At 41.3% G+C, this 22,847-nt stretch overlaps 1 protein-coding gene across 4 annotated transcripts; it reads right to left on the minus strand.

Moving 5' to 3' along the window:
- Positions 1–9,636: 9,636 nt before the first annotated feature.
- Positions 9,637–17,206, minus strand: LOC121646592. Of its 4 annotated transcripts, none has more exons than XM_041995678.1 (5): positions 17,140–17,206; positions 12,767–13,312; positions 12,553–12,680; positions 12,407–12,466; positions 9,637–11,371 (listed from the first exon to the last, which is right to left on the minus strand). In XM_041995678.1, the coding sequence occupies exons 2-5, from the start codon at positions 13,276–13,278 to the stop codon at positions 10,635–10,637; spliced, it is 1,437 nt and encodes a 478-aa protein (XP_041851612.1). In that variant the 5' UTR covers positions 13,279–13,312; positions 17,140–17,206; the 3' UTR covers positions 9,637–10,634. The 4 variants fall into 4 exon arrangements, with proteins under 4 accessions (XP_041851612.1, XP_041851611.1, XP_041851613.1 ...); XM_041995677.1 differs by lacking the exon at positions 17,140–17,206 and adding an exon at positions 14,218–14,245 and having other exon boundaries at positions 12,767–13,338; XM_041995679.1 differs by lacking the exon at positions 17,140–17,206 and adding an exon at positions 14,218–14,237.
- Between the last annotated feature and the right edge of the window lie 5,641 nt (positions 17,207–22,847).

Consider the following 22,847-nt stretch of genomic DNA (forward strand, 5'->3'; position numbering starts at 1 on the left):
CCAAGATGATTTCTTCGATAATAGTCCAGCGGACCAAGATCACTATGATAATTTCTTGGATTATGATGAGTGTGTCTCTAGCTATTTGTTCAGAGATAAGGATTATCCTGAACACGATGAAAACCAAACTATGGAGAAGGTGAGACCGACTTTTCCAGTCACAGCTGAAATTCCAGCAGCTCAAATTGAGAAACTGCCTTGTTTGAAAGTCATGGCACTTCCACGTTTTGAACCTAGCTGGAGGATTCAACGTGAGACTGTGAAGAAAACGGAACAAGAACACGCTGGAGAGCCTGCACCAGCCCCTTCACAGCTGACAGTAAGTTTCTGCAACGTAATGTCAGATCAGCTTCCTGCTAAATCTGCGATCCCGGACACCTCAGATGAGCCTTCATCTGAACCTGCTGCAGAAATTTCTGTGGAAACCCAGAAAATAGAACCTGTAACATCTTCATCTCAGCCTGATACTGGGTGTGAAATGTCGGCTAAAATTTCAGCAGTCAAGCCACAAATTCAGAGACGACGTCGTATGAAAGCCAAGAAGCTTTCATGTATGGAGCCTAGCTGGAAGATTCCCCATGAATCAAAGGATGAGAAAGAACCAGCGAATCCAGAGACACAATCTCCGAGAGTAGAAACCCTTGTTGGACTCCCTGTTGAACCTGTGGTTCCTGCCTCTACAACAGATGAAGAAACATCAAAGACCTCCAACAATCCTGAACTCCAATCAGATAAGAATTTATCTGAAGATACGGCAGAAAGGTCTGCAGAAAGCCAGGAAGCAGAGATGGAAACATCCCCTTTTCAGCAGAGTATGGAGGTATGTGAGAAACGTAAGATGGTAAAACCGACGTTTAGAGTCACAAAGACAGGGTCTTCTTGGGCTATCCAGCGCTTCGTCAAACTTGAAGACACCTCAGCTGAGGATTTATCCGAAGATACGGGAGAAAGTTCTGCAGAAAGCCAGAAAATAGAGGCTGCAGATTCCCCGTCTCACCCTGATCCTGGATGTGACATGCCCGATGAAATTACAGCAGCCGAGGCTCAAATTGAGAAACTGCCTTGTTTGAAAGTGATGAAACTTTCACGTTTTGAACCTAGCTGGAGGCCTCAGTGTGAATCTGTGAAGAAAACGGAACAAGAACATGTTGGAGAGCCTGCACCAGCCCCTTCACAGCCGAGAGCTGCATCTGTAATGTCAGATCAGCTTCCTGCTAAATCTGCGATCCCGGACACCTCAGATGAGTCTTCATCTAAACGTGCTGCAGAAATTTCTGTGGAAACCCAGAAAATAGAGGCTGTAACATCTTCATCTCAGCCTGATACTGGGTGTGAAATGTCGGCTCAAATTCCGTCAGAATCTGTAATTCCAGACATGGAGAAAATATCAGAGAGTCCGGTGATCTCAAGACCATCAACTCCACGGACAGAAACATCAGTCGGGCTCCTTGTTGGACCTGTGGTTCCTGCTACAACAGCAGATGTAGAGCCACCAGAGGCCACCAACAATCTTAAAGACACATCTGTAGATTTATATGAAAATGCTGCCAAACTTTCATCTGAAATCCAGAAAGCAAAGCCTGCAGCAGCCCCGCTATCTGCCATGCTGGCTCCACTCCCTCCACTGAGGAAACATGAACATGCCCCACATGAACAGTATGCTGCAGTCCCACATCCAGATCTGAAAACTCTGCTCTTCAAATCAGCTACAGAGCAGTCTGCTGACCCAATCAGAGTTAACCCCACCCAGAATTTACTCATCATCCCAGAGAAGCAGTTCCATCAAACTTTGGATTCTCAGGACCAGCAGATCTCAGCACTTGAACATCAGAATAAGGAGCTACTGATTCAGATGAAGAGGCTGTCTGGTCTGGTTGACCTGAACAGAATCAAGCAATTAGTGGCTTCCAAGAAGAGGCAAAACCTAAAAAAAGCCACTGTAGAAGAGCAGATAAGAAGAGACGTAGCTGAGAGTTCCTTAGCTCAGCTACAGGAGGAAGCAGCCCAGGTCCAGACGAAGCTGACTCAAGCTCGAGTTCAGCTTCAAGACTCACAAAGAGACACTAACAGTGCTCTGCTGACGGAGCTGGAGAATCTGAGAGAGCAGATGAGCCTCCAAAAATCTGCATCTGAGAAGGACACGGCTGTTCTGTATGCCGAAATACGGAAACAAAACCAGCAACACGCAGACGTCTCTGGTAGAGTCAGTCAGCTGGAAGCAGCTCTCAGAGAAGAGAGGACCACGGCAACCAGAGCTGAGGCCTGCTTGGCCCAGCAAGTGGAAGAAACAGCAGAGCTAAAAGCTTCACTACAGAGAGTCCAGCAGGACATTAAAGACCAGCAGCAGCGGTGGAAGCAGGAGGAATGTGATCTCCTCGCTGAGCAGAACGAAGCTAAATCCATCATGAAAACAGCTGTGATGGAGAAACAAGGACATCTTGAGAAGCAGAGGCAGAAGTGGGAAAAGGAGAAGTCCTCCCTTCTGGAAACGATATCCACGCTGACAGAGACGCTCGCAGAGGAAGAAGCAGAAGAAGAACGTTTTAAAGACATCCTGATGGACAGGATAGCAAATCTGGAGAAGTTCCTAAAGAAAAAACAAACACAACAGACCTCTTCCAGAAAAACACTCCTCGAGGTAGGTAGAAGATCTGAAAAGACTCCACCTAAATCCATCCACCTAACCTCTGAGAACTAAAACTCAGTGTGAGATTTTCTCACTGAAATTTCCTTCACCCTTCATAAAAAAAAAAAAAATATATATATATATATATATATATATATAATATAATAATATAATAATATAATAATATAATAGTATAATAATTATAATTATAATAATAATAATAATAATAATAATAATAATAATAATAAATAAACAATAAAAATAATCAATAAAAATGAAAAATATCTGTTTAATGTCATCATTTTAATTGCAAATTTCTTATATAGATTAAAGTGTAACTCCACCCCCACTTTTGCATAACTCCACCCTCTGCCACATTTTAAAGAAGGTCAGAAACTGCAAAGGTTGGTGTGGGAGGTGTGGAGGGATCAGGGGGCGGAGAGTGGGCGGGTCGGGATGCACAGGCAGAAATGATTGACGGTAGCAGCTGAGTTCACTGGTGTACGTCAATTTAACGGGTTACCTATCAAGGGATTACTCAGGTGTGCTACTTATTTCATTTATATTTTACTCTATTATCCATATTAAATATCTATAAGCTCATGTACTTACTAACAGTGTGTTGTGAAAGCTTGTGAAACAATGAGATTCTTCATACGAGGCAAGTGAGAAGAACATGTGAGGAGGTTGAATAATTGTGTCTGCCAGTAAACAACTTGTGGGATGTTACACTTAAGGGAAATAAATAAATGGGAACGGGCCTACGATATCATCTAAGTATCTGAGAAGAATAAATGGTACTGATGTGCGGCTCAATAGTGAACTATCTGTTCATCCTATACCAGCATTTATATAACTGAACTTGCAGGATAGGTAGGAACTACATCTTCTTCTGCCTTTAGGCATTGTGTGGAAAAGATGCAGCGTTGCGTCGCAGCAGTGGTTCATCTGCTGCTCAGCGATCAGTCCGACACACAGCAATGAGTGGAGATATTTCAGCTCCACAAACAGCAACGATGCAGTTTGATGTGTGAAGCCAACAAACATTAAACATCAGAGAATCTGCCATAACACACAAGCAGAGGTGATGAGGCGAACTAGAGAGGAGGACAGGTGCTGCTAGGGTGGAGACAGGCGGTGCTCCTTTAGCTGCAGGCGGGTACTATCAGGTAGGGCTGAGCGATTTATTGAATTTTAATCTCAATTACAATCTGGGTTTTCAACGATCATAAAAATGAAATGATCCGATTCTTTGCTCAGCTGAAAATTGAGCACCACTGGCATCGCAGCACTCTGCTGCAGACTCCTCCTACTGCTGAAGACTCCTCCTACTGCTGTAGACTCCTCCCACTGCTGCAGACTCCTCCTACTGCTGAAGACTCCTCCCACTGCTGCAGACTCCTCCTACTGCTGCAGACTCCTCCCACTGCTGCAGACTCCTCCTACTGCTGAAGACTCCTCCTACTGCTGAAGACTCCTCCCACTGCTGCAGACTCCTACTGCTGTAGACTCCTCCCACTGCTGCAGACTCCTCCTACTGCTGTAGACTCCTCCCACTGCTGCAGACTCCTCCTACTGCTGCAGACTCCTCCCACTGCTGCAGACTCCTCCTACTGCTGAAGACTCCTCCTACTGCTGAAGACTCCTCCCACTGCTGCAGACTCCTACTGCTGTAGACTCCTCCCACTGCTGCAGACTCCTCCTACTGCTGAAGACTCCTCCCACTGCTGCAGACTCCTCCCACTGCTGCAGACTCCTCTTACTGCTGAAGACTCCTCCCACTGCTGCAGACTCCTCCTACTGCTGCAGACTCCTCCCACTGCTGCAGACTCCTACTGCTGCAGACTCCTCCTACTGCTGCAGACTCCTCCCACTGCTGCAGACTCCTACTGCTGCAGACTCCTCCTACTGCTGCAGACTCCTCCCACTGCTGCAGACTCCTCCCATTGCTGCACAGTCCTCCCACAGCCCCACCCACTTTGGTTTTCATTAGCACGAGCTGCCAAAACACCTCGCAAATGTTAGACCGAAGCATCTCCACTAAATAATCCACCAGCTCCCAGAGATACGAAGAGATAACAAACATTATAAACAAACAAACATTCTCGCTAAAGACCAGCGCTCAATGAACACAGTAAACAATCCGGGATTTAAGAAACTCATCAACACTTTGGACAAACAGCATCACTGCCATGACGTCCAGCGTTTCCTCACCACTATGGACCTGTGGTCAAGCTGCACCGTAGAGCCGAATATAAATCTCACGCTACATTTCATTGACGTAGATTTCAACATGAAAACGAAATGTCTCCAGACTAATTTCTTCCAGATCCAGATAGCTACGTGGGACCTGAGTGGAAAGAAACTAGTCTGGATTTCCACATACCATACTTCAAATGTCACACTGGATCTCTGTCTCTCTCTTTATATATATATATATATATATATTTATATATATGTATATAGCTAACGGGGTTAATTAATATTTAAGGAAAAGCTAGTTGAGTTGTTTCTTGTTTTATTTTGAAGTTTCTGTTTGTACTTTTAATAAACTATTTGTAAAACTTTTTGACATGTTGTTCCTCCTGAGAGCTGTATTCATGATTAAACCTGCACACAATGAGATTAAATGAGTCTCATTTCTTGCTGCCATGTAGGCGGTGAAATCTCGGTGGGTTCCAGCCAATCTCACTCCGAGGATTAGTGAAAAGTTGATAGCCCTGGACAAAGGCTGCTTTTCGACACCTGGTGGACGAGTCAGTCAAAACTATCACCCGACAACAAACTGCTACACCTGTATTGCTACACCTATAGTGAAGTCAATTTCTATAATGGTGGGAAGTCAGTTAACACTGTCACTGGTTCATCTCACAATATAAAACGAAGAATTTTTATATTGCTTTTACTCTTGCTATCAGGCAACGTACAACCAAATCCAGGCCCTGCTTTAAATAACATTAGTACTCCTGATGAATTCAGAGCCAGGACAGGCCTAGGATTACTTCATTTAAACATTAGGAGCTTGCTCCCCAAACTAGATGCCGTCAAGATCTGGATTCAAATAACTAATGCAGATATCCTTATTTTATCAGAAACGTGGCTAAGTAAAGCTGTCTCTGACTGGGATATTGCTATCAGTGGGTATATTGTCTTCCGGTGTGATTGCCCACGAAAAGGTGGAGGGGTGGCTATATACATAAAAAATAAATTTCACGTTACCTTGCTATCTTCTCTCTCCATCACCAAACATTTTGAACTCCTTGCCCTGAGGCTTGAATTCTCCCATGGCCAAGCTCTCACAATTATAGGTTGTTACAGACCTCCTTCTGCCTCCCCTGAAGCCCTCGACTCTCTTGCATCTTGCGTGACTGGGCTCAATCCCAGTGAGCTTCTTTTGATGGGTGATTTAAATCTTGACTGGTTCACTGCCTCGTCTGATAATCTTAAAGCTTTTTGTGACTCACTAAATTTAACTCAATTGATCAATGCCTCAACTAGGCCCAATATTAAAAACCCATCAAAATCTTCCTTACTTGACCTTATCTTAACAAATGCTCCCCATAAATACACGGATACAGCTGTATTTGCAAATGACCTGAGTGATCATTGTACCATTGCAGCTATAAGAAATTCTAAGCTTCCAAGGTCTAAACCCAATATTATATGTAAAAGAGATGTCAAAAACTTTTGCATCTTGGCTTTTATGCACGACATAGCTGCCTTTGAGTGGAGTAGAGTTTCTCTTTTTGACGATGTAGAGTCGGCTCTGAAATACTTTTATGACGAATTCCAACGAATAGTCAATAAACATGCTCCTTTTAGAAAATTTAGGGTGAAGGGACGAAATAATCCATGGTTTTCCTCTGAAATTGGAAACTTCCTCAAAGAGAGAGACATTGCTTGGGCCAGGGCCCGGAAAACAAAGTTGGAAGTAGACTGGCTCAGCTTTCACCAGCTTAGAAATAAACGTACTTCGCTTATTAAACGTGCTAAGTCTGATTTTTATCTGAATGAATCCATAAGGAATATAAATGACCCTAAAAAGTTTTGGAAAGTCATAAAATCTTCTATAAATCATGTGACAACTAATGACTTGCCAAGTTTTTTAATTACTCAATCTGGTACACTGACCGACAAGACAGCTATTCTTAATTGTTTTAATGATCATTTTATTTCTGCGGGGTCTTTGTTCGAGTCACTACACCCTGAATTGAAAAATACTGGTCTACCCAATGTAAATACACCCTTGACTCCACATGCAGTGAGTGGTCCCATCACTTGTCCTTTCGAGTTCATGTCTATATCTGCCTCTGAGGTAAAAAATGCACTAAAGAGGCTGGATACAAATAAAGCAGCGGGGCCTGATAAAATTGAATCCCTTTACTTAAAGTTGGCTGCTGATTTTATTGCTGAGCCTCTCTCACATATTTTTAACCTGAGTCTTGTGAGCAATAAAATTCCGAAAATTTGGAAGTCAGCCTTCGTTCTCCCCCTGCTGAAAGGGGGCGAACCTACAAATGTAAACAACTACAGACCAATATCCAAATTATGTATTTTAGCCAAATTGTTTGAGAGGATAATCAGTGACCAGTTAAAAGAATTTTTAGAATCGCATAATATTTTATCTCCATTCCAATCTGGTTTTAGAAAACAGCACAGCACTGTTACAGCTACTCTGAAGGTCCTAAATGACTTAACTGAGGCTCTGGACAGCAAAAAATATTGTATAGCTCTTTTTATTGATTTATCAAAAGCATTTGATACAGTCGACCACAGATTGTTGGTACAAGCATTACATCACACTGGCTTATCTACACATGCAGCTGCCTGGCTTGCCAACTACCTATCAAATAGAACACAATGTGTTCAGGTGGCGGGAACCACCTCTTCTTTTCTGGACATTACCAAAGGGGTACCTCAAGGCTCAGTGCTGGGACCCATTTTATTTTCAATCTATATAAACAATCTCTGTAATAACTTATCAAATGCAATGTACCATTTTTATGCAGACGATACCATTATTTATTGCTGTTCTACCTCTCTCACTCAGGCTTTTGAGTTTTTACAATCTGCTTTTAACATTGTCCAGTCTCGTTTACATGATCTTAAATTGGTTTTAAATACAGACAAAACCAAGCTCATGGTCTTCCATCATTCAAAGATACTACAGCAGAATATTCCAAATATCACAACATCAAATGGAAAACCTATAGAGCAGGTCTCACATTACAAGTACTTGGGTTTTATCATAGATCAACAGCTCTCCTTTAAAACTCATATAAATAATCTGGTCTCTAAACTTAGGGCGAAGCTTGGTTTCCTTTTCAGAAATAGAACCTGCTTCTCTCTCAGGGTCAGAAAGAAATTAGTGACAGCGACCTTCTTGCCCATTCTCGACTATGGGGACGTGCTTTATTTGAGTGCTTCGTCCAAATGTCTCCAGTCCTTGGACACTGTATTTCATGCGGCACTGAGATTTGTCACAGGCTGCAGTTATCTCACCCATCACTGTGAACTATATGCAAAATCAACCTTGCCTTCTCTGAGTGCCCGTAGGTATGCACACTGGCTGACCCTAATTTATAAGGCTCTCTTAAGCTTGAGTCCTTATTTGTCCACTTTACTGCAGAAAACAAGCAGCTGCTATGCTTTGCGATCTTGTTCTACACTTGTTTTATCTGTTCCACGAGTAAGGTCTGAATTTGGAAAAAGAGCATTTAGCTTTGCTGCCCCCACAGCATGGAACACTCTACAGGCCAAACTGAAACTTCTTGAAATTATTCCTCTTGGAGCTTTCCGCTCTATATTAAAGGACAGACAGATTGAGACTATTGGACAGTGTCTGTGTTATAAATCTTAATTTGTTGTCTGTTGTAAAATTGCTTGGATAGTACACGCACTCTATGTTGAAAATGCTATTGCTCTGGTGATATTGTATGTTTAATTTTGTTTTGTTTCTTTGTTTTGGTTCCCATACTGTTTTGTTTGTCTGTTGACGTGCTGCAGACCTCTTGGCCAGGTCATCCTTGTGAAAGAGATCATGATCTCAATGGGATTTTTATCTGGTTAAATAAAGGTTTAAAAAAGAAAAAAAAAAACACCTGAACATGAACACACCAGCAAATTTCCTACAACTTTTACTGAAAAACAGAGCTGCTAGTTATTAAGAGTTTTTAATTAATAACCAAATCAAAAAGACATATCACAACAACAACCAGATACTAACTCACAGGATAAAAAAAGAGAGAAGAATTATCTCTTAGTATAAAAACCCACTGGACAACTCAGTGACTGTCAGCATGCAGAGCATGAGGAAGAGGAGTAATCAGTGATGAAGAGTGGTGAGTGAGATCGTGCAAATGAGACCACGCCTCCACGGAGGTCAGAGACAGACCAGGGCCCTCAACGCCAACCCAAGCTACCCCACCCCGAAGACGACCCAGCCCCACCCAGAGGGTGGCAGAGGAGAACCCCAGCCAGAGCCCCCCCGCGGTCTTGGGGCACAGGTCCCAGTGGGCCAAGATCAGCAGCCGCCGGCCTAAGGGCCCAGGGCCCCAGGAGCAAAGAGTGTGTGTGTGTGTGTGTGTGTGTGAGAGAGAGAGAGAGAGAGAGCAGGAAAGAAGAGGGTTCTGTGGATGTGAGTCCAGAGGAAAGTCCTGTGTTGTGGTGTCCTGTAAATAAAGAAACTTTCCCTAACGTTTGGCCATGCAAGCACAACTCTTATGTTACAAACTGGGGGGTGAACACACACTACAATTCTTTATGGTTTTTAAAAGAGTTAAAGTCCTGGAAGCTGAGGAAACACTAATGCTTGTTGTATGAACTCCACCTTCCCCTGGTGTCCACATCCTCCTCTTTTCCTCGGTATAACAGACCAGGTAGAAACGTGAATACAGAGAATTGCTGTATAATGAATGAATGAAACTTTATTGTCATTGCAAAATTTTTTTCCAGTACAAACCCGTCCAAGAGTAGACAAGAACATATTAACATAAACAGGATCAGGCAGACTCAGCATTCATTCATTCATAAAGACCATTTACCGTTTGTTTGTGTGATGTTTATATTGACTAGTTTTTTGTGCTGTGAAACAGGTAAACAGGACTCTGATGCAGAGCTGCTGGAACACCTGGAGAGGAGGACGAGGAGAAAGTTTCCCTCTCACTGGCTGCCAAGCCTGAAAACACATGAGGACAGCAGCAGAACAATGATGGAGACATGGTGTCCATAATGGAGACTAGAAAAAAAGGATATTTTTTCTAGTAAAGCCTTTTAAATACTCCCCTGGTTTGGAAGGACCAGAGCAGGACAGTAAACTCTATGTTAATCTTTGCCTGAGCGCCTCCTTCCTTCTCCTCAAGGCGGCGTTTTAGATGATGCAGCACCGACTTGGCTCCATCTGTGGAAAACCGATCAGGTTGGCTGGAAGCTCCAGCTCTAGACCAGCTGGTGGAAAAGGGGCTGCCCTAACCCAAAATAAAAATTTAACCAGTCATCAGGACCTACAGCAGGATCTGGATCCACAATCACAAAGAGACTGACTCCTGAGCTCCCAGATCTTCAAAAGGGGCGGGCACACCAGACAGCCAATCAAAAGTGAGGAAAGACAAGGCCCTGTCTTCTGAGGACAACTTAGAGGACAGAGACAGATGGCGAGCTGGAAAAAGGAAAAATAAGAGACTCTAAAGAGATTTAATGTTAATTTAATGTTCCTCTGATAAACGATTTATCATTCAGACTTTGTCTTTTATCTATTTGACTTGTTTTCTGTGGTTCAGGTTCCGTCACACATTTAAAGGTTTGATTAGAATATTAAAGCTAAACTAGAAGCTCCGAGTGAAGCTGAATGAATAGGGCTGTCCTGCTTTATATGATGTATATTAACAGAAATGCTATAAAACAAATAAAGATAGAGGATTATCTTTTTATTACAGCAATGTTTGGAAACCCAACATGTTGTCCAGAAAAAGCTCCAGACTGACTGGGAGGAAGAACATCAGCTTCCTGTTTATCTACAGTTCGGTTTTCTGGTGATTCTCAGCCTCTTTTCCTCCTCAGATCCTCTCATCCACTCAGACTCCAGCCGTCCATGGCCAGTCTTCCCTTGGAGTTGGGAGGTGAAGAAGCTGAGCTGAGGGTCCATGGGGATTATATGATGGGAGTAAGGTGGAGCCGGCTCCGTGGGGTCTGTCATCCGCATGCTTTGGACCACCCTCTGATGAGCTGCTGCTGAGCCAGGCTGGAGTTGCTCGATGCGTCCTGGAGCTCGTTTTGCACCAGAAGATTTCAACGAATGCTCTGCAGCAAACGCCTGAGCTGCCTGCTGAGACCGGAAACCGTGCTGAGCGATGAGTTGGTACAGGTTCTTCCTCCACTCAGGCATCAGGACGTTATCTGGTATCTGAGGAGGCTCGTGTCCACTCAGCCCTCCTGAGTCCGCCTCAGCTGTGGACCAGGAGCAACTAAGTCCACCTCTCAGACGCAACCACAGGATGTCAGTGTGAACGGAGGAGTGTGGAAGGTTTCCCCTCTGCGACGACTTCTTTTTGAAAACTTTTAATTTCTTATAGAGGTCCATGACTTTTAGATTAAGGGCCAGCGGTGTTTTTTCCTGGATGTTGTCATATTTGTCAGAGGTCAGGAGGAACAGCTGATCTCTGATCAAAGAGTGTTCAAGTTCAGGTTGAAGAGCCTCTGGACTTGGGGGAGGAGCCTTGAGGGGAGGCGGTCCTTCAACGTCAGAATCTGTAAGTACGCAATTTGTTAAACCTCCTGAAGTTAAGATATTCACGATATAAAACCAGCAAGTCACAGCCTGTTTCTCTGAGAACACGTCATTAAAACCAGTAAACCGTCCACTTTATCAGCTCCACCTGTTCACCTGCACATTAACACAGACATCCAACCAGCCAATCACAGGGCAGCATGCAGTCATGTAGACGTGGTGAAGACGACCTGCTGAAGTTCAAGCTGAGCATCAGAATGAGGAAGAAAGAGGATTTAAGAGTCTTTCATCCACAACCATCTCCAGGGTTTCCAGAGATGGTCTGAAGAAGAGAAAACATCCAGAGCAGCAGTTGTCTGGACCAGGATGCAGCAGAAGACACACCGGGTGCCTCCTGCCAGCTAAGAACAGGAAAGTGAGGCTACAATTCACACACACTCACCAACACTGGACAATAGAAGATGGAGAAACGTTGCTGGTCTGATGAGAATCTGCTGGAAACATCATGAAAACATGGATCCATCCTGCCTTGGATCAACGCTTCAGGCTGCTGCTGGTGTAATGGTGGGGGGAGATTTTCTTGGTCCACTTTGGGCCCCTTAGTACCAACATGGCCTGGTTTAACCAGCACAGCCTACCTGAGTATTGTTGCTGACCATGTCCATCCCTTTATGACCACAGTGGAGCATCTTCTGATGCTACTTCCAGCAGGATAATGCACCATGTCACAAAGCTCAGATCATCTCCACCTGCTTTCTAGAACATGACGATGAGTTCACTGGACTCCAACGGCCTCCACAGCCACCAGATCTCAGTCCAGTAGAGCAGCTTTGGGATGTGGTGGAACGGGAGATTCTCATCATGGATGCAGCCGACAAACCTGCAGCAACTGTGTGATGCTTCATGTTAATATGGAGAAAACCTCTGAGGAAGGTTTCCACCACCTGCTTCATCTATCACACCAGGATTAAAAAGGCCTGACCAGATACGGACCTGATAGAGTGGACTAATAAGCTGAAATAAAGCATGACTAGAACTGATCTGAGGACACGGACCTGTCTTTGAGACAATATCTGCAGAAACCACCTGACGTTTGGCTGGAAGCTTCAGCATCTCTGGAGAAACGGGTGAAAACAAATTGTAAATATCTCTTTGTGAAAGCAATAATAAGAATGTCAGCATATTAACATCATTTTCATACCTCTGTTGGGTATCGTATGTTTTATGGGTGTGGAAAGATATTGAAGAGGAGGTGTGATTGTATCAGAAGGCTCCATATTGTCCTCCAGGTCTCTCAGGGGTTTATGTCCATGCTCGTCTTCAGCTGGTCTACAATGTTTTAATCCACATAAAGTTTTTACTTATACAACGGTATAAAATCTCCGACCAGGAAATGATTTGGTTTGAAGACTTACAGGAAGCTTCTGGTGTTCAAACTGCCTGTTGAGTGGAGCTCTGTGTCGGGAGGCAGAGCGTTGAGTCCACCAGAGGTTTCCAGATGTTTCCTCAGCCTTTCTGTCTGGAAAACGATGCTCTCCTTCCTCTCCTCCGCCTGCTGCTCGCTTCCTGCTTTAAGTACCCTCATCTTTTCCTTACTGTCATCTTCATTCGCTTTCCTTTCATACTCTCTTTTATTTGCTTTATCCACCTTTTCGTCATTTTTTTCATCTTCCCTTTTACTCTTCTTTGAGTTCACCACGTCCATCTCTTCTTCCTTCTCCTCATCATCAGCGAACCAGAAAGCCCTTGTGCTGTCATCTCCTTCATCATTTCTGGTGCATCCATGTAGCGGATGAAGGCAGCTGCCTGGCTGGTGAAGCTGTTTTTCTTTCTGCATCAAGCTCCTGATCACAGAGTTGGGGATGTATCCGTCCGGAGCGATGGGCCATGTCCGAGGCTCTGCGACCAGCCTGGCCACGTGGGACATGATTCAGACCTCTGTCAGCTTCGCCTCAGGTTCTCTACACATGGACATCAGAAAGGAATGCTGCATATTTTATGAAAAAAAACAATTAATTATTTCACAATTCCTGCCTAATTATTGTTGTTTATACTGGCTGTTTATACTAATGCTAACTAAGCTAAGCTAACTAGCTGCTGGATTAGCTTTGGCTCCAGTTCCACCACTTATTTTTACCAGTTTTACCAAATCACATACCACTGATATAAAAACGAAATATTAGACATTTTGTAAAAAATGTTAATTATCTTTGCTGTTGAAATGAAACTATTTCAGGATTAGTTAGCTCCTCTTAATATAGTATAGAAAGACTTTTCAAGAAAGGCTAACAAAATTAGCTAATGAGATCTATTTGAAATGATATCTCATTTGTTTAATTTTGTCAAAGCTTGTAAACATAATAAATAAATACTTTCCAACAATGTCGTGTTGTGCATTAACTCAGGTCAGGAGCTTGATGATTTCAGTTTTGTTTGTCTATGAGCTAAGGCTAACTAAGCTAAGCTAGCTAGCCAGTGGATCAGCTTAGACTTCACCAGATGTGACTTGATTGTGATATCAAACAGGAAACAAACAGAATGAGACTCTTCGCTCTGAGCCCGCCTCCCCCTGAAGCGACCTCTGATTGAAACACCAGCAGCTATTAGAACTGAGGGAGGTGATCGCTGTTTTTCTGGTCTCCATGTGTTGTTCCACGTGGCTAACCAGCGGGGTGTTTTTAGCCTGGTTGCTACGTTCGTAGCATTTCCATCTGCAGTGCTGACTGCTAACTTTCTGCAAATCATTACAGGTGTGCTACCTGCTGGTAGAGATCAGGTAAAGTAAGTGTGGGTAATTCCTTTAGTCTGACCCTTGCTCACACACAACTATCCAAACAAAACAGACAACTTATTCGGTTTAACTTACAGCTCATGGCTCCGGATCGGAAATGTGGTCCTTGACTGTAGGAACAAACCATCCTTTCAGCTAAAGCCTGGTAGCAGGTGTTACGACCCCCTCTGTAACTAGGGGTGACGGGGTCGGTAACAAAACGAACCGGACAAATCAACTGATATACGATAAGGTTTATTATGCAAACCCGGGTTCAACAAAACTCAAAATCATTAACAAATGGTGTCCTTATTTCAGGTGATATTCCAAATCCGGTTTTAACTAACAAAAGGTGTCCTTAAGTCGGTACAATACTACAATTAACCTTACAGCCGAAATCAATATAACCCAAATTATCCTTAATGCTTCAACAATCAAACAAAACCATACCATGTAAACCAAAAGTCCCAAAATCCAAACACAAGACCACTACTCGAAAGTGAGAGTGTCTCTTCTTTTAGTTTAATCAAAAATGTGTACAAAATAGGGATTCTAAGGTTTACAAACCACAAGGGATCAAGTACTGCCAGCGTCTCTAAACAATCCTCACTAGAGATGTGACGTTCAAGAATGAATCGATTCTTTTGAACGGCTCTTTTAAATGAACGATGAGAATCGATTCACAGCTGTGAGCCGTCCATTTGCGAGCCATTCTTTATATATACAAATTTTTGACACTGCCTTCATCAAATCAAATCAAACTTTATTTATTAAGCGCTTTCATGCCATAGGCAACACAAAGTACTTTACATGATTAAAAACATAAGAATAAAAACACTCAGTGAAATCTTTCACACAGTCACACGCACACACGTATACACACACACACGCCAAGCCCAATCCCCGCCCCCCTTCCAGCTAAGACTGACTGAATGAATAAATAAATAAATAAATAAATAAGTAAATAAGAAGTAGCACAGTTGAGTCAAATGAAAATAAAATAAATAACATGTGACATAATAGAAGTCTGATGTCCAACACGCTCCATTCATGTGAAGCATCTATGGGCTGAGAGAATTGTTTGGAAACAAATACTGTGAGTTCTATCCAAAACATTTACTAGAATTTGCACTGACTGCTCAGGTTTATCCTTTTTTATCTATATTTTTCCTATAATTATTTACACTGGTATAGTAGATTTTTTATAGGTACATATTTTCATTGTTTGTCATTCTTATATATTGTGAAATTTTGTAAGATATTGTGAGAACGAGCCAGTCTTTTAAATGGCTCTTTAAAAGGAACGGCTCCTCAAGATCAGGCTCCCTTCAAAGAGCCATAAATCCCATCTCTAAATTCCTCACAATGGCAAACTGTGCGCCAAAGGAACACAGCTGCCCCGAGTGATGACAAATGCTCCCTTAAAAGGACAGGGAATCCCGTGGATTGGTCCTCGCTTGAAAGGGATAGCCTCCAATCACGGCGACAGGGTGGTGGGATGGTCCTGCTGTGGGCGGATCTGTCATGGTGTTGACCAATCCATGAGACGAGTGAAGTAGGCAGTCCCCACCCCGTCTCAGGGTGCGTCCGTGCAGCAGCAAGAAAGAAAACACATTCTCAGGCAAAGTCGGGGATGTGACAGCAGGTCCCTGGTTGTACAGGTGTTCTGTCAGATCAGCATACGCATACTGCACCTAACCCTAACTTTAACCCGCATGCACATTAACGTAATCTATGCTCCTCTGACGCGTATGCTAAACTGACAGAACACCAGCCCTTGTTCATCCAGCATCTACGATGAAGCGCCGGTCACAGATAGAAACGCTGGAGCAACTCTGCGTCTGGTTCCCACAAACAAACCACTGCCGTCTGACCGTTGTTTCCTTTAGGAACAAATGCAGCTTTCCCTCAGAGCCGGAGAAGCATTTCTGGTGGGACCTGTTGACCCTGAAAACGGTGGGGTGTCCACCGCCGTGTCTTCCGCCTACACCGAGCAGTGAAGGTGGACGGGTCTTTCTTCTCGTGAACGTGGACAACCATCTGCCTCCGTCTCCTCCCTGCAGTGATGGTGATCCACGTAGCCGGGACTCCTTGCTGTCCCCCGGATCTTGTGTGTGAGAAACTCGGCTGTAACACTCTGCTTGGAAACTCCTAACCTTAGGAGATCCCGCTGGCTGTAGATGTAGTTCTCCAAACAGAAGGTGCACAGGACGAGTGGAACACGTCACCATCCAAATCACCGACTAGAGAAGCACTGAGCTGCGGCCGCCATCTCCGCTATTCCCCAGGGATTCATTAACTCGGTCCAGGTGCTGAAGGATTTCTCTTGGGCAGTTTTTCTGTGATTTAATCAAACCATGCTAGTTAAATGCCTATATCAGTGGTTCCCGACCTGTTTTCCTTGAGGACCATGCTGGTTTTATGCTTTCAAAAGTGAGATTCTCACCATAAATGAAGTCTTCTGGTTGAGTCCTGTCCTTCCATAAAGCCAGTGTTTAATTAACAACAGAAACTTACTTTCTTTTCCTTAAAATAGGGACAATGTGTGGACATTATTCACGATGGCTCTGAATGTCAACACAGCAACTTCCCCACTGAGGGACTAATAAAGGTTTTTATTATTAATTTTATTCTCAAGAAAGCCAGCTAGCAGTTAGCTTAGCTTAAAACTGGAAAGAATGAGTCTATCCATGAATAACAAGGCAAACTAACAGGTAAAAATAGCAGCAATCTTATTTTTAATGTTTTTTTTTATCTTTCAGCTTGTAAAAAGTTGAAAAAACAAAATAAAAGTGACATTTAATGGTTTCTTAAACATTTTGTTGTGATTGGATCAAGGTAAGCTAACTGTCAGGCTTTGGGCTAAGACTAACTAAGCTAATCTAACTAGCAGCTGGATCCAGCTTCATATGGACTGTGTTGCTAATCTTCTCCTGCAACACTTCTACTAAAATTAACGTATTTATGAAATGCAGTTTTCCTTATGACATGTTTAAATTTAATTTAAATCTAACTTACCCACAGCTCTTTATCGTGTGGATTGTTTAGCGACCATCCTGCTTTGTGATCTGCTGTCAGCCTTTTGTTGAAGTCTTTACTTTGTATTTTAAATGTAAACAATGAAGTTGGAATTTTCATTAAATGGAGCTCACAACAGATTTCCCATTTAAAAAATCCCTAAAAAGGTGAAGGTGCCATACAGGATATGTTATGTTTACCCAAAGTTTAACAACCTCTGACGATTATTACTTCAATTTTTAGTCCAACAGAAATATGTTTTAAATCAAATTTAAAGTGATTCATTGGTTTTTGCCTGAAAAATGCTATTTTTAATCCTCTCACACATAATCTGGAGGAAGCATTTATTCAGGAAACACAAAAACAAACAGGAAGTAGAATTTAAATTTAGCACAGACAAACCTGCTGTTTGATGATATTATTGCTAAGGAGAAAAATACCTGCAGATCAATCAAATCAATTTTTTTATTTTTTTTTTTGCAAAAGTGAAATTACAGTGTGTACATTGTGTGCATATACAGTGTATATTGGGTAATATAATCAGTGTATAAAATATAATCAAATAATCATTAATGAAATCATGCCCCAACTAGTTAACATGTTGTAAATGTGTGCATGTAAATATGTGTACACTGATATTGTTTGGATGGGAATGTGTGAATGTGTGTTGCATCAGCTCCAATCCACAGCCTTTACCTCCCACAGAGGTCTGAATATGAAAACATGGAAGCTGATGGAAAAAACACATCTTTCTCTCTGTATAATTTAACACTCAACAAAAAAGACATCAGTTTAAAGCTAAAATATATTTCAGTTAAAGGTCACACAATATTAAATTACAAGTCAGCACATATGTGTTATGATTTAAACATAAATTAATTCTTGTACATATGTGGTGACATGTTCTTATAATAAAAAAAAAACAAGAATAAACATGGCTTTTCCTCAGTTTTCCTTCACATGACTCTTTTTTCCAGATGTTTTAAGCTCATACAGAACTGTCTCAGTATGAAGTGTATGAAAAATCCCATTAACTCTTTAAGAACTGTCACAAGCACCAGGCCAGAAAACCTGTTACCAGTTTCCACCACTAGATGGCAGACATACGACTCTTCAATGTAACCCTACTGGTTGAGAGGGGATGTTATATTTTATATATAAATATATATATATATATATATATATATATTTATATATATTTATATAGATAGATAGATAGATAGATCTATTGGATCTTATATAGATCTTATTGGTGCGGCAGGTTTTCCTGCTTGTGCAGCAGGTAGGACATTTAATGTCACATAAAACTGATTTTTTTTTTTTGATTGATTGATTGATTGAAAGTTGTTATTTGAACATAATGACAAATATAAAAACAGAAATAAAATAAAATGCATGACAAAAAAAAAAGAAAAAAACAAGTTGAAAAGGAGTGGATGGAAGCATCAGTTTATATTATCCCCCTACAGCAAATTACAACTGTCTTCAGATATAACACTGACACCACTATCAGCCACTAGTTGTTAGTAACAATTTTTGGTCAATACAATCATTATCTCTGTATAGAATATGTTTTCATCATGAAACTAATAACAATCATCAATACAATACAGTAATGATAATAATAGTGATACCTATATAGTAATATTATCCTTATTATGTTATGTAATCTATGAGCTTAAATAATCAATTACAATGATGGAGTTATGCAGTAATAATAATATTAACATTAATAATAATAGTAACAATAATAACAACGATGACAACAGCAACAGTTATAACGATAAAAAGAACAGAAATACTCCGTCTATATAATACTCTATATAATATAGGTATCTATATAATACCATTCGACTACTTCCATCTCCAATCTAGTCCTTCAAGCCAGACAAACGTCGAAACCATGGCAACAACCAGAAAACACAACACACAGCATGGAAGAGGACATACAGGACGAGGGAATGACGGAGGTTTTGGGACTATTGTTAACAGAAAAAGCCAGAAGTGAAAAAATAACAGACTGGAGACGGCGTGAACACGGACTTTATTTACTTCCTCGTTCCCCAGCCAGCTCGCTCTCTGATTGGCTACATTCTGTTCCACGTCACCACCCACGCAGTCACAAAGCACAAGTCGTCGGCGTTCCTCAGAAATCGGCTCTGAAATATTAAACATGTTCAATATTCCTGATTGTCGGCTACGACCCGTTTCGGAGCAGATTGTTGGGACAAATCGGTTCGTAACCACAGACCTCATGATGACTGGACATGGAAATCTCACGATGATCGGAAAAAAACAGCCCAAAAATCGTTGTGTGTACCAGGCTTTAGATTATTTCATATTTCCCAGATGCCTTTTACATCGTTCTTCGTCTCCTTCAGCTTTTTTCTGAAATATCATGTTTTACTGGTTCTTATTAGGTCAGTTAACTTGTTTTTATGTCTTTCACATCTCTTTTCAGATTCTTCAGTTCTTAATCTGATAAAGTTTCTATAAAGATCATTTTTCTTTTTACAAGCATTTTGTGGTCTCAGGTTAGCCATGGCAAATATTTATATCTGTAACTTTTAATAATGATGAAGTGGGCCATTACCATCATATAACGATTTAAATATAGAAATGAATTTGTTGTGGGACTCCCGGTGAGGCACGCTGTGAAATTATCTTGTCACACTGAGCGCTTTTTGGCAGAATATGAACCGGATTACAGCCACTGCAACAGCTGATAAGCAGCTATGGAAGTCTGACACCGGCTTGTTTAAGAATAATGGGTGACATTTCTATATTATCCTTCAATGGGTTGAATCTCCCTCTCAAACATAATTCTATTCTTGATTTCTTGCACAGGCACAAAATTGATGTGGCATTATTACAGGAGACGCAGCTCAGACCAGCAGATGTAGTAATAAGATTATAAACCCGTGGTGGCCTCAGGTGATGGATCCAAGACCAAAGGGGTTGTGGTATTGATGAAGCGCTCTATCAATTTGATAAGTGAAAGAGTTAACTCAGATATATCAGGTAGATCAGCATTTTGCTGTACCACCATACACGGGGTTAAGATGGCTTTTGTATCGGTATATGCTCCAACCATTTATGAGGCAACCTTCTTTTCAGTTTTGACAAAAGAACTAATTTCTTTGAACGACTATGCTTTAGTTATTGGATCAGACATGAACACCTTTTTGACCAATACCTGGACAGATCACACCCCACAATATCTCAAACTCAAGCAACCTCTTCCAAGGCCTTAGGCCACTTCTCTCAAAGCTTGGGCTTAGTTGATGTTTGGAGGATAATGAACCCAACAGCTAAGGCTTTCACTTACTTCTCAACTTCTCACAAAATGTCCTCTAGGACTATATTCTGACATCAGGTAGAGTGGTACCCTGTGTTAAATCATTTAATATCCTTCCACGCTACTTATCTGATCATAATCCTATCATCACGTTACTGGATCTCTTCCCTATGCAAAACAGGCCAACAAGATGGCGGTTCAACAACTCACTCTTACAAAAAGAAGGTTTTATAAAACAGTTAGAGCCAAAACTGAAAGAGTTTATTAATATTAATGTAAACAGTGTTGCCAGTCCAATGTTTGTTGGGCCGCGGTGAAAGGTTTCATAAGGAACAACTCTATTTGGTTCTGTACGTACAGCAAAAGAGCTAAAGCAAACAAAATAAAAGGACTGGAAATGGAAAGTCAAACTCTAGAGAGGGACCTGAATATTAACCACTCACAGGAGAGAGGATGCCAGCTCAAGCTTAAACAGCTGGAACTAAATGACTTAGCTATTTGGAGGAGCTCCACCTGGCTCTTAAGCTTACTAATAGGGGTCGCTCACCAGGTATGGATGGGCTCCCAGCTGAATTATACTTGATGCTATGGGAGACTCTGGGACCACTATGGCTTGATGCACTTAATTGTGCTATTGAAAATAATGGCCTCCTTACCGACTTGAATACTGCCTTGATAACAGTATTACCAAAACCAAATAAGGACCCGCTGGAATGCGGCAACTATCGTCCCATTTCTTTGATAAACACAGGTGTAAAACTGTATGTATAAGAACAAAGTACTTGTCCTACGACTTGAAAGAGTGATGGGTAAACTAATTAACCATGATCAAACATGATTTATGAAGAGTAGGCTTGCTTCAGATAATATAAGGCGGCTTCTCCACATTATTGAAGAATCAACTAAATCTAAATCCCAATTTGGTTTGTTTTTCTTCAACACACAAAATGCATTTGACCCAGTGGAGTGGAAAGATTTATAGAGAGTCACACAAGAATTCAATTTCATTCCCAAATTAATGATCTGGTTAAAAGGAATTGATGACACTGTAAATATTACTCTGTACAAACTCAACGTCTTGTTACTCTCGTCTAAACTGTTAATAAAAATTGACTTATAAAAAAAATAAATTAATTTGTCTACTTCTTTTTCCCTATAAACATCACCCCAGGCTTGTAGCATCAAGTCATCTTTTAGTGCAATGACAGCATCCTCAGTACGTGATGCTTGTAGATGAAGGTTTTACCTGCTTTTTTATGCTCTTATCCTCTTTAGTCCCATAATTAATGTTGAAAAAAAGAAACAGGTAAGTGGTGGCTGATGTCGCTCATCAGTTTACCGCTGACCGTACTGTGTTCGGTTACGTTTGTAAAGATGTCGTCTATCAGTGTTGCACAATGTGCTGGTGTTCTTCTGATTTTGGGAAAGAGGTTAAACTAAACATTGTATTTAGGAATTTATCTGTCGGTTCATGTAGTTTTGACTTTGTGAGGTCTGTTAAAGTTTCCACTGACAAAGACGTCCTGTTGACCAGTTCTTGCGAACATCTTAAACACAGTTTCTACATGTTTCTAAGTCTTTTCCTGCAGCTCTATGTATACAACTTTGTAGCACGTGTTCTCCAGCACTATATGTAATAGCTAAGTGCAGTGATAGGGTTAGCACATACAATGTTGGGCATATATATATATATATATATATATATATATATATATATATATATATATATATATATATATATATATGTATATATATATTTATTTATATATATATATATAGGAAAAGGAAAAGAAAGCAAAAGAAATCAAAGTGACACTTGTTACAGTGTAGTGTACAGTAAAATTACTGTTTCATAAAAAGAAAATAAAAAGTTAACCACAGTGTTCCTTGCTAACCAGTGAACTGTGCTTTTTTCCTTAGTGCACACGTATCTGAATCTGCAATAGCTTTCAATTTCCAAGGCTGGATCCAGGCTGTTACAACCATAACCATGTCTGTACCTTTCAAGCCTTGACAATCTTAATAAATCAATAACACAAATCTTAAGCAGGATCACCTTATAAGCTGAGGACAGATAATTTCAGCCCTTCCACAGGCACAGGCAAAATGGCTGCTCGTGTTTTAGGATTTATTGTATTGTGAGCATTATCATCATTAAATCAGATACAATTACTGTCCTTACTCAGAGTTTTTCACCAAGAGCCCATCGTGGAGCTTTCTCCCTGGAAAACCACTTATCAAGTCCTGAAGTCCAGCTTTCTATTCTATCAGCTGTTCTATTATATAGTATCTCCAACGATGTAATGTCATGTGTAACAGCATCACAATCCTTATTTCTGGTGGCCTCCCACTATTAGTTTTATTTAAAGGTGCTTTCAGGGATTTCACCAACAATGTGAAGGGAAACTGA

The sequence above is a fragment of the Melanotaenia boesemani genome, chromosome 9, assembly GCF_017639745.1.
Source record: "Melanotaenia boesemani isolate fMelBoe1 chromosome 9, fMelBoe1.pri, whole genome shotgun sequence".
Taxonomy (NCBI): Eukaryota; Metazoa; Chordata; class Actinopteri; order Atheriniformes; family Melanotaeniidae; genus Melanotaenia; species Melanotaenia boesemani.